General features: G+C 41.9%; 1 protein-coding gene across 5 annotated transcripts in view; it reads left to right on the top strand.

Moving 5' to 3' along the window:
* The window catches only part of XPO6 (exportin 6), a 127,326-nt gene that overhangs the window by 92,128 nt on the left and 22,602 nt on the right, over nucleotides 1-12,596 (top strand). For 3 of the 5 annotated variants that reach the window (XM_049903936.1, XM_049903934.1, XM_049903932.1), the window contains 3 exons: nucleotides 1,136-1,228; nucleotides 2,318-2,387; nucleotides 9,022-9,181. In XM_049903936.1, the coding sequence (XP_049759893.1) occupies nucleotides 1,136-1,228; nucleotides 2,318-2,387; nucleotides 9,022-9,181 (323 nt within the window). The remainder of the gene's footprint in view (nucleotides 1-1,135; nucleotides 1,229-2,317; nucleotides 2,388-9,021; nucleotides 9,182-12,596) is intronic. The other 2 variants (XM_049903935.1, XM_049903933.1) reach the window with 1 other exon arrangement.

Genomic DNA, 12,596 nt, shown 5'->3' with positions numbered 1-12,596 from the left:
CTGATCCCTTCCTATTGCCCCTGCCTCTCATCTAGGCAAGAAATAAAAGCTAGCTGGATACCAGTGGAAATAGTTAGAGATGCGTAACTAATACAGGTAGAATGAAATGAAGTATCTTTTGAGTATATTTTATTTGTGAACTAATATCACGTAAAACCAATCTTAAATTTATTGATGCTATTGCCCAACATTCTTAAGGAAAGTAACTTTAAGGACACAACCAACCCCAGTGTTCATTTTTCTTAATCACCAGGCACTTTAAAATTTTCATCACTGGTATAGTTCTCAAAATAACAGTACAGCATGGTCAAGACCTTGAAGGATAGCTAAGGTTGGGATCAAAAAAGCCCTGGGCTTGGAACCAGATGGCCTGGATTTGAATCTTTGCAACCTTGGGCACAGAAGAGATAGAGTCAGGGCTTTGAATTTCTTGGAGCCTTAATTTCCTCATCTCCCCAAAGAGAAATGGTACATCTTACTGATTTGTTGTGACAGTTATATGAGGTAATGCCTGTGAAAGGACCAGCTAAGTACCTAATAGATGCTTGGTAAACTTTAGTGTCACTTCTTGTTAACTCTATGATTTAGGCTAGTTCTTCTGAAACTTGAGGGTGGATAAGAATCACCAAGACAGCTTGTTAAGATAGGTTCTAATTTAGTAGGTCTGGGGTGGGACCTGAGAATTTGCATTTCTAACAAACTTCCAAGTGATAATTGAGGGGGCCTGCCTGTAGACCGTACTTTGAGGGGTAGCAATTTAATCAGTTATATGAACACAGAAATGGATGGTCTCAGAAGGTAATGAGTGACCAGTGATGTAAAGGGGACACAAGTATCTCCCAAGTGGCTCTTTTAACTCTGAATTCCTATAATTCTAGGGAGAAAAGTAGGTTATTCTACATGGATCATTTGCAGTCATTTTGCTTCCTGAGGAAATAACTTTTTGTGAAATTATTCTTAGGAAATATTCTAGCTTGGCCTTTTAAGGTACCAAATAACCTGGTTCCATCATTTCCCATTTCTTCAAAATTTTATGTCTGAGGGTGGACTTTGAGACCAAGGACAGATAGGCAGGGAAGATGACTACAGATTCTGCTGTCTGGGAGAGCTGACTCCTTTGTGTTTTCCCTCGCAGCAGCAGACAGAGTGGCAGCGGTACTTACGCCAGAGCTTGGAGGTAGTGGCCAAAGTGATGGAGCTCCTTCCCACCCACGCCTTCTCAACACTGGTAACTAACCATTTGGAGGGGAATGAAGAGTCTAATTACTTCCTTGCACGTAATAACATGATGGAAAATGCTTTTTTTGCTCACCTGTATCAAAAAAAATATTTTAAACTTCGGAGGCTCTGTTTTTCTTTCCCAAACTCTTGGACATAATGTGAGTTTTACTAATGCTTTAATGCCTTCACCAGTAGCTTGAAAGTGGCCAGGCCAAATGGAGGAGATGTTATTTATAAAAGTTATGTTGCTGAACAGTTAGCCTTTGTAAAACTCACTCTCAGCAGATTGCTAGTTCTCTCCACCTGTGTATAAGTGCTAGCCTCTTTATTCATAAGGACTGATTCATACAGTAAGTGGTGCCTGTTATTTGAGGAGATTTCATTAAGTCCATCTGTTCTTCAAAGGCAAGATCAGTTAGAAGGGTCAGCACTTGTATTGTGCAGCCCAGCCGTGTCTTGTGTTCTCTGTCACAGGAAGTGCCATTTTACTTTGCCATCTGCCTTTCTTAGGTGCCTAGCTGTCACATTCAGGTCTTGTTTTTATCGTAACGTATGGCCTTGGTGAGTGTAGCAGCTTTAGACATAAAAGATACACCTCTGGTTATAAAGTCCTATCTGCTAAATCAGCAAGAGAAACTGACTTCGAAGTAATGTGGCTTGTCTCTCACTTTGCCATGCACTTTAATAAGGCACATCTGATATTTCTCTCAAGGGTAGGGTTTCCTTGGGATATGAAGGGAGCTATGGCCCCAGCCTTAGAGCTCCAGAAAGGATAGATCATTCTGGGACTTAGTGTCCTCTATTTGGAACATAAAAGTTCCACCTGAGCATCTTTTGCTTTAAAAAAAAAAAGAAAAAGTATCAAATTGACATACTGTCTTCTTTTCTTACTCCAAATATCAACTGGTGGTTTCAACTGTAGAAGTTGGTGGTGGGGTACCAGAGAAGGAGCCACCTCTTCTTAGTTGGATGTAAAGGTTCCCAGAGAAAAGTTTTGGATCCCTTTCCTCCCCCTCAGAGGTGCTTGAAATATTTTAATGTTAAAATGTTAAAACTTGCATTTTTGATTTTTTTAAAAACCTTTGTTTCTTTTCAGTTCCCAGTTCTTCAGGACAATTTAGAAGTTTATCTGGGGTTACAGCAATTTATAGTTACTTCAGGGTCAGGTAAACTGGTTTTTATTTTTTAATTTAATTAAAAAAAAAAAAGGGGGACTAATATTTAATTACTACCTTCTTTGCTGTTAGAACATGATTTCTCCACTGCTGCCTCACTGCCTCTCCATTTCTTCTCACTTCTAAATAGAAAACATGGGGGAAAAAAAAAAAATCATGGTGAAAAGGAGCTGTGGGGGAGGTAAAAGATGAGGTTATGACAATATATTCTAAAGAGAGTTTCAGTGAGAAAGAAGCTAATTTGGAGCGGAGAAGTCAGATTTCTTAAAAACCCTAGCAGTTAGAATATTTCCTTATGTCCTTTAAACTAGCAAGTTAGCTAGAAAAAAATAGCCTTGGACTTTCTTATGATGTACTCTTTATTCATCTCTGGTTTTTAGAATCAAAAGGAACAGCTCCACAGCAGGGTGAATCGTGGAGGACCACACTGATAGCTAGTAGTTAGCTGTTCTGTTGTAAATGGCCAGTGGGAAGCTCAGACTATAGCTAGTTACAAAGACTTTGGTCTGCCATTTGCAAGTTTCACCTGCATGGGGTTTAGGGTTAACATTTTGTTGTTATTTTGTTGATAGTAATAGTAATAACTACCTCCATTTGTAGAGCACTCCTGAATTACATGCCAGGCATGGTGTTAAGTGATTTTACTCATGTTATCTCAATTTGTTTTCTTAATTGTGCTGTGAGGCGTAAGTACCATTACTAGTTACTCCTATTTTATAGAAGAGGAAATTGACGCTCAGAGATGTTAATCTACCCAGGGTCACATAGCTTGTTAGTGCTAGTCCCAACATGCATATCATGGGGTGTGATAAAAGTTGCATTAAAATTGGACATTGATTTTGCCAGCTGAAAACACCAGAAACTTGATACCGTGCTTGCAAACACACATGTCCTCCCTGCCCCCTGCGCCTCCCCCCCCTCCCCCCGCCAGTCATCTCTGATATGTCATTTCATACTGCTTTTCATCACAGGGTTTTCCTTACAAGAGTCATGCCTGGCTCTGCCCTTCAGCCCCTCTCTTGTTTCAGCCTGGCACCGAGCTGCCCAAAGTGTGGCCCATCTCCTCCAGATGTTTTTCATGGCAGGGTGTCTACGGGAGGCTCTTTCTGAGACTGCTCTTCTTGGTGGCCCATGATGGCTTGTTTCCATGACTGTATTAGCTTCTAAATAATCTAGTGGGCCTCAAGAGGTTGATAGAATTTGACATGCCCCTGGAATAGGCCCTGACTTTGAAGATAGGGTAAAAACAGCTTATGCAGAACTTTAAAAGACCAATTTTCGAAGCAGACTTGCCTGTAAAATATACTGTCACAGTTAATGAAAATTATTTGTGTACAAATGCTACAGGCAGATGATTCCAGAACCTTGGGAATAATCGTGCCTAGGTGGTCTCTCCTTTAGGGCCACTATTCAAATTCGAATATACTCAGGACTCTGGAGATATTATTCTTGATCTTAAAAAAGTCATATACCACCGCCCTCCCCCCTCCGCCCCCAAAAAAGCTGACCCCTCGGTTTCCTTTTTAGTGTTGTAGCTGACTTTTGTATTGCGTTGAGTCTGTTTCCAGGTGAAAATCTGCAGTGAGTCTTAAACCCTTTCTCTGAGACATAATTGTTAGCTCAGAGCTTCTCTTGCTAGAAGGATAATCTGATTTATTTTTCCCTAAATGAAATATACCTACCCTCATTGAAGTCCATTTGCTGGCAATTTCACAGGGCGCTTGACTCTTCCAGGTCATTTATAAATTATATCCCCAGCACTGATCCTTGGTGCGTAGTCCAACGGCAAAACCTTAGGCCAGAGAAATACTCATTTCCTGTTTGAAAATGAGCTCTTTTATCCATGACAAAGTGTTCCCCCCCCCCCCTTGGTGGTGGAAAAGCCAAGTTTCCAATGCAAAGGATATTAAAACTCTGAGTACATTTCGTTCCCTAGTTCCCATGGCCATTTACCCTCTCAAATAACCTCCATGCTATACTAGTCAGCCTTATTGCCTCTTAACAGCAACCACATTATCTTTTCTCCTCATATGTTTTGGTCTACTCTTTTCGGTTGTATTTACCCTTTGACTGTAATTCCTAGGTCTCCCCTGGAGCCTGTGTAGATGGGAGTCAGCCAAGATTCTTGAACTCTTCTGGTGTTGTAGTCACTTACAACAACAGGGTGTGCATTTTGGCCAGCAGTGAAACCTTCAGGGCCCTGCTTTTGATTTTGGTAGAGCATTTCAATTCAGAAGATTCTGTGTTCTAACGACTTGCTTTACTGCTGCTGATCTTCTTCCTTCCAAAGAGGAGTTGACTAACCCACTTCCTCAGTAGAGATCAGTGCAAAACATGTCGCTGTGGCACATCAGTAGCCGTGTGCCTCTCTTGTCCTTGGGAGGTCATCCTTTGCTGTCGCTGTCTGACTTTCCTACTTTTTTGTGGATTAAGAAATCCTCTCATTGGTTGCTGTTCCTCTTACATGGCATCTTGCATGTGGCCCTAAAGTATTCATTTTGTGTGTGGCCTCTGCCTCTCCTCCGTCAGATCTTTCTTCGCTGAGGCAGTATTTCTGCTCTGAGTAACCCTTTAATTTTTCCAGTCAGCCGTGCAGGCTTCCCTGCCTGAGAGATCTTTCCATCTATAATATATAAGCTTCTTTGGACTTAGGTTCTGTGTCGTAATTGGATTCAGTTATGATTTGTTTGTTCTCTCAGAGTGGATCACCTCACATGCTAATTTTCACTCCTCTCTCTCTCTTACCTTCCCTCCACCCCCACCCCCAAAAGGGGGGTAATTACTGAATTATGCTCAACATTAAAATGTTTTTCTAGGGCAGTGATTTCCCAGGGGCTGTTCTTTCGATGTGGCTTAGAGTGTACCTGGGTAGTGTCAGGATGACTTGGTTCATGGAAGATGGGACGTCTTTTAGTATCGTCATGTTATTTTGTCTCTCTAAACCCATATATAGCAATATTCTTCTGTGATATTCTGTGCTATAGGGGAGAAATCCAAGCCTTAGCCAAACAGAAGAAAATGTGGGTAGATCTGAACAGCTTTTCACAGTGTGAACTCTGGCCCACTCCCTCAAGCTCAGTTGGTGCTAGCATGGTTTTATGGTGGTGTTACTAGGTTTCTAGGCTGTAGGCATGGGGAGGGCTTTAATTGGGTACTTCTTGCCTGTGTAGTGTCTACCTTGCAGATACAGCAAGAAAGAACCAGCTGTGATTTTTAACTAACGTGATTCTTAGATGATGCGTATGCCTTAACTCTATGAATTGCAGTTTTTTTAGGGCAGAAATGGTCAAGTACCAGCAATTTCATAGTGATTCAAGCTAATACTTTAAAACACACACACAGAGAAATTCCATGCTGTTTTCTGTTCTGGGGACTGCATGTTGGTAGACAAATTAGAGCAGGTTTAGAGAGGCATGATAAAGGATGACAGTGATTCTCCAAAGGAAGGTAACACAGGAGATGGAAGGGACCCAAGAGTGTCTTTAAACCAAAAAGAGATTTGGAAGAATGTCAGCACCGTCTTCATATCTCCCCATGGCTGTCCTGTGTCAGCAGGCTTAGACTTGTTTTGTATTCTACCCCCAAGGGGTGTAGGAATGATAAGGAGGAATTATAGGGAGACAGATTTTTCTTGTGTTTCTGACCAAGCTGTCCAAAGATGGAAGGGCTCCCTCAAGAGGCATTGAGCTCCCCAGTACTCACTAGAAGTATCCGGGAAGAGGCTAAAGGGCTGGGTGGTGAAGAAGAAATGCTGCAGAAAGGGCCCACACAGATGGATTTGTGTGGATGCAGGGAGCAAAGGGGCTTGGTCAGGATAACCTTTAGGCTGTCTGTTAAATACCATACCAAAATGGAGTCTTGATTTAGGGATGTGTTTTGGTTTGGCTTTTAAAAGAGAAACACAGAGTATTTCCCTTATATGGTTAAAATAATTAAGAGCTGAGTACTTCATTCTAGTATTAAGTACAATGAATAAATTGAAAACTAGTGATCAGGTTGGAGCTTGTTGGGAGGTCAAGCAGAAGATGAAGAAGGTGTATACAAGCAGAGTGAGGGGCAATGGATGCTAGTTCAATGACCCGTGCACATTGCTCTTTGAAAGAAAAGCTGATACTACCCCTAAATCCAATTCCAGGCTATGTTTTTCACATAACCCTAAGATTTGCTTGGTGTGCAAAGGAGTAACAGTTTTTAGAAGTTTACTCTTGGAGCCTGTTTACATAGCTGTGATCTGAAAATCCTGCCGACATCCAGGAGATGTGTAATTGTGGTACCTTTGTTAACTGGGAGATAAGAACCCTCTCATTCTGCAGCCCGTGAAGGCACTGTTCCCTCCTGCATGACCAAGCATGACCAAAAATACCTCTTGGCTCTGTTTGTTCTGTGGGCTCATCTGGCAGTGTGGAGTGGTCATTCTCTTGCTCTGTGACTAGAGGAGCTGGTTCACTCTCTTTCGACACCCACTCCAGCGGCCTCCTTGTGGCTGTCTGGAGGCTGAGAATTCCGTTTTCTGCATCAAGACATCGCTGTCCATGTGGACTGTAGGAGGAAACAGGGTGATTTGGGCCAGGTCGAAGCTGGCCTTTGTCACTGGCTGTCTCCTTGTAAGGTCCTTCCCTGAGATGCCCTTCTTTCTGTTCTTCTGTTCCTTGGCAACATGTGACCCATCCCTGGCTAAAGTCTCCCCTTTGCCAGGCTCCTGCCCAGGGGATGCTCTACTCTCCCTTGGGGGCTGTCACAGCCTCACCCCTTGGAAGTTGATGTAGGGTCTGAGGTATTAAGCTTGCGACTTCAGCCACCACTTTCTTCACAAGTATTTGGCCTTGCTGTTTTCCTCTGTACAAGTGGTGCTTATCCATATTTATCTTTAAACCATACAAGTGAATCTACCCACAGGCAGTACGAGGAAATTATACCTAATTCATTTGTACATTTATGGCCACCCAGTCTGCACTAGGCACTGTGTTGGGTGCTGGGCACAGAGATAGGACACTGCATAGCCCCTCACTGAGAAGGACTTCATAGTGCAGTGAGGAGATAGGCCTGTAAGTTATTCCTTTATCTCCATGTGTGCACATTCCCGCGAGGGAGTGAAGGAGCGGAGGGAAGCATGCTCCCTCTGCTGGGGAGACAGGAAGGAAAGAACTTACTGAAGAAATGATACTTATGTGAGTCTAGAGGATATGGAGGGGCTTGCACGGTTTGAGTGGGAAGAGGATGACAAGATGGGTAGTCCAGGCAGAGAAAACAGTTAGTTATGAGAGGTCCAGAGATGCGAGGCTCCTAGGAGTGATCTGTCAGTGGGTCCAGATGATGCAGTGGAGTAGTCTACGGAGGTGAAGTCATGAGAGACCTAATAGTGGATGCTGGGGAGTCTAGGCTTCCCCCCTTTAGCTGGCGAGAACAAAATTTAACACCGGGCTTAAGGGGAACTGTGTGCCTAGATCTGGGCTCTAGGAAGGTGATTGCAGAGCCCCATGGGCAGAAGTCCAGAAGGGATAGTAAAAGCCTGAGGCAGAGGAAGGAATCAGCTTGAGGAGTGTTTAGGCAGTGGTGGGATTGTAAGTGCCCTAAAGGCTGGTGATTTTACTGCCACTGCCCCAGCCTCACTGCAGCAGTGTTGGAGGCTCACGGCGTATAACTGTGTTTAGATGAATGAGGAGGACTTTCTGTCAGGCTTAGTGGCAATTCTTACCGTCCCTTATGGGCCATGTGAGGAGAGCGCCAAGGGCCAGGAGGTGACTGAATTGTGGATGATTTTGCCCTTCGTCTTAGCATCCTCCCTGTTTAGACTGAAGAAACTATGGTAAGAAGTAGTTTCAGGCCTCAGAAAAATCACCAGCTCTTTGTTGTTTGTAATAATTACAAACATTGAATAATGCTTCTAGTTTACAGGGTTTTTATGCATTCTAATTTAGCCCTTACAAGAATCCTGTGAATTAAATAGTAGCATTTTTTTCCCATTTTACAGACAAGGAAACTGAAACTTAGAAGGGTTAAAGGAGGTGTAGAGCCAGGAAGTGGCTGGGAATCTGTGTCTTATGCATCCAAGTCCTATGCATGTTATTCCTTCCATACTGTGCCACCTAAAATCTTCTGGGGTGGAATGCTGAGTGAACCCCATTCCTGCCTGTCAGCTGATGGGGATTTTATTCCCAGTGCGGGTCATGTGGCAAAGGCAGCAGGCTTGGAATACAGAGACTTAGCTTAGAATACTAGCTCTTCCCCGGAAATATGGTCCATGCTGGGCAAGTTTCTGAGCCATCCTGAGTGTGTTTGCTTGTATATAAAATTTGCGGTATCAGGACCTCACAGGGTCAAGAGGAATCAGTGCTCAGTCTGTGTTAGCATACCCCAGGCTATCTGTCCCTCCTCCACTCTGTCTGTCTCTCCCCTCCATTTTGTCAGTCCTGCCCTCTGGCCTCTGGAGTGCATGTGGGTGTGGCTATAGGTGGAGGCTGTGTGGTGGTTCCCGCTCAGTACTGGTCAGCAGCCAGTGGGTTGCTTTGCTTTGAGAAAGCAAATTGGTTTTGCTAAGTGTAGCTTGTCTGGATGAACTGTTACCTGTAGTGGTAACTAAAGTGTATTCTTCCTATGAAAAACTGTCTGAGGTGTTATGTTCCAGGACACAGGTTAAACATCACAGCGGAGAATGACTGCCGGAGATTACACTGTTCCCTGAGAGATTTGAGCTCCCTGCTGCAGGCTGTGGGCCGGTTAGCTGAGTACTTTATCGGTGATGTGTTTGCTGCACGGTTCAGCGATGCCCTCACTGTCGTGGAAAGGTAGGCTGGCAGTTACATTATGGATCTGTTCCTTCTTCAGGGCCCAGTTTTATCTTCTGGTGTGAGGGGCAGCATATTACCAGATAGCTTCCACTCTGGCACCAGTTAGATCTGGGCTGTGCTACGTATAAGCTGATGTGGAGCAAGTTGCTTAATCTCTCCGAACTGCAGGTCCCTCATCTGTAAAATGGAGCAAGAAATAGAAGTAGTGTATCTTAGGTTTCTGTGTGAATCCAATGAAGATAAGGCACTTAACACAGTGCCTAGTACAAAGCAAAACCCTCAGTAAACATAAGCTGTTACTTCTTTGAAAATCTTGTAAGGTCAGAAGATCAGATGAGGCCACTTGTCATGTTTCCCACAGGATTAGATGCTAGGAAAGCCTTATTAATAAGGGACAACACACACTGTCCAAGTAGACAGCCAAATGCTGCCTTAAAGAGATGGGGCTTTTTGTGTTTTTTTCCAGTCCCATGAGGATCCTAAGGAGTTAAATCTGAGCAGCCTCCAAAACTGGCCTGAGAGGTGGCTCCCAACTTATCCACCATGAGGCTTCTTTTAGTACCTCTTCCCACAGGGGGTTTACAGCTATGTTTGTTGAATAGCATTTCATTCTACCCAGTCCCCCACCAACCCACCTTCACATACACTTAAAAAATCAGATGTATAGAAGAATCTTGATCAGAAGGAGGAAAGTGCAGAACAGAATTTCACATTTTTGTGGAATGCAGACTCTGGAACCGTTGAGGCTGGGTGAACCCCTGAAACTATTGTTCCGAGATATTCTTTAAACCGTAAACCAAAAATATCCCTTAAAGTCTTCTATATACCAAACAGCAGCTTAGCTTGCCTAGTAGACAAAGTCTGCCTTGAGCATTGTGCTATTTTAAGGACTATCTATATGGGTTCAAACTGACAACAGGAACTTGAAAGATTAGATAGGAAACTTAAGGGGCAGTGAGTTTATGTTAATGGGGGAGGAACAATTTGGAAAAGGAGGGCGAGAATGGTTGCAGAACTCAAAGAATGTAATAAATGTCACCGAATTGGACATGTAGAAACTATTGAGTTGGTGTATGTTGTACTGTGTATATTCTCAACAAAAGGAACAACCACAGGAAAAAAAAAAATCAGTTATAAGCAATAGGAGGTTCAGACCATTTCAAGATAACCATTGAGTTGATGAGACCAAAACTGAGTGGCTGTGGATCCAGCCCAAAGCCAAGACACCTGATGCTTTCATTGGCCCAGTAGCCGTATCACTGTAACACACAGAGTGGGAAACCAAGCCCAAAGAGCCTAGTTACTTGCCTACCAGATTGTTCTTTAACTGTTACATCTTAGCTTTAGATAAAAATTTTAAAGAAATTCTTTAAAAACCAGATTAATACTAATCATAAAAGCAATATACAGTATTCTGAAATTTTCAAAAATGTTTTTGCATATTTTCATCTTATTTTGTACTCGAAGAGGCAGGTATTGCCATTTTATCATTGAGGAAACTGTAGCTCAGAGATAAATACCTCGCCTCAGGTCACACAGTTTATAAGAGGCGGCACATGGGTTTTAACTGGTTTCCTGATTTCAAATGCTTTTCCCAAATTTTAGTGCTTCTACTTCCATAGTCTGTTTTTTCCATTCTTCCTGTGCTAGACCTGTTTCCACTGGATGTGTAGTAGGACATGTCTTCCTGTCTGAAATCCATAGATAAGCATCCATTATTTGAATTTATTCTCTGTTACACAGCATATTGGTCATCTCAACTTTGTAGTGAAATGATTTTTCGGAGATCTTGAAACATTTTATAGGTCCTTATACATCTTTTTGTGCTGCTTAGGTTTGCAAGTTCAGCATGTAAAGATACTTTACTATTTTGTCTTCATTTAGAATCAGTTTGAGAGAAGGCTTCTTGTTATGGCTACATGATCTTAATAGCCACTGTGATTAGTGTTGTTTTTACTTACAGGTTACATAAAACTTAATATCAAAACTGCTGAACATAGATTTCTATTAAAAGACATATTTAGAAGTCCATTCTTAGTGTAGAACGATATTTAGAGAATTAAACACCAGATGTGAGTTGGGGTATTTCTTACCAAGAGTAACTGTTTTGATTCTTCATTATCGCCACTTGCCCCCTTTCCTGGGGTTTCAGATTGAGAACTCTTGGCTCTTTTACTTACTCTCATTTTCTTTATTTACTAGAAGAGCCCCTTTCTGTTTGCTCCCCAACCCAGAACAATTTGTGGCTCAAGCCTGTGGTTTTCTCCTTGAAATAAAGTCTGCTTTCTCCTCCCTCAGAGCAACATTTTTCAGAATGTGGCCCACATGCATCAGAGTCCTCTGGCTGCTTTTCAGAGGTGCAGATTTCCAGACCCCTGCTGACAGTCAGTCGTGGGGGTAGACCAAGGGAGTTTCCATTTGTACCAAAATTCCCCAGTTGATTCTTGTATTCAGCAGAGTTTGAGAACCTCTCTCCTACTGGATTGAGGGAGCAAAACATCCTATCTTTCTTGGCATCCATCTCCTAGGTTTCCTAACAGAGTGGAATTAGCCAAGTCTCAGGTTTTTTTTTTTTTTTTCCCTCTTTCCTTTCATTCAGAAAGGAATGGTTTTCTGTCTCTAATGAAAGAGACATTTTCCATTTCCCAATAGAGCTAACTATTAGTTATTGAATTTAATGCTCGTTTGATACAGTGAGCCCTTGAGCAGCTAGTGGGTTCAATAGCTTGCTTTTGAAAGAATTGTATTTGGAGTTTAAAAATCTTAGTTTATCCCAGAAACATTTATTCTTCCCGCCCCCTAATGTTTCATCAAGAGAAGTTGAAAGAATTGTACAGGAAATAACACATTTAGCTACCACCTAGATTCTGCAGTGAACATTTTTCTGTATTTGCTTTATCATACATCCATTTGAAACATTTACTTTAACAAAAATTATTTTTAAATAAAAGCTTAAGGTGGTTTTATCATTACAAATTTTATAGGAAGATCCATGCCAACTTATTAAGATAAATTATCAAAACAGCAGGTTTGTTTAAGGGAAAAAAAAATCTTATATGCTACTCATTTGGGAAAGTATTATATATTCTTTATAGACAGTTTGGAAGTATAGAAAAGGAGAGGGGAAAAAATCATTCATAATCCACCCACTCCATCCTACCCCCAAAGCAAGTGGTAACCAGTAAACATGTTTTGGTGAACAGTCTTCCAGCCTTTTTTCTGTTAATAGACATACATTTTTATAACAAAATTGGGATACATTCTGTATATGTATTGTAGTGTTTTCATGCTTCAAATATCTTAAATATTTGTCATTAAATACTCTTCTAATCATGGTTTTTATCATCTGTAGTGTATCACTTCTTCTATGTTGGATCTTTATATTGTTTTCAAAATTTTTGACATTGTAAAT

Source organism: Elephas maximus, chromosome 12 (genome assembly GCF_024166365.1).
Source record: "Elephas maximus indicus isolate mEleMax1 chromosome 12, mEleMax1 primary haplotype, whole genome shotgun sequence".
NCBI classification, from domain to species: domain Eukaryota; kingdom Metazoa; phylum Chordata; class Mammalia; order Proboscidea; family Elephantidae; genus Elephas; species Elephas maximus.
The sequence above is the reverse complement of the archived record's forward strand: the minus strand, read 5'-3'. Positions and strand labels throughout refer to the sequence as shown.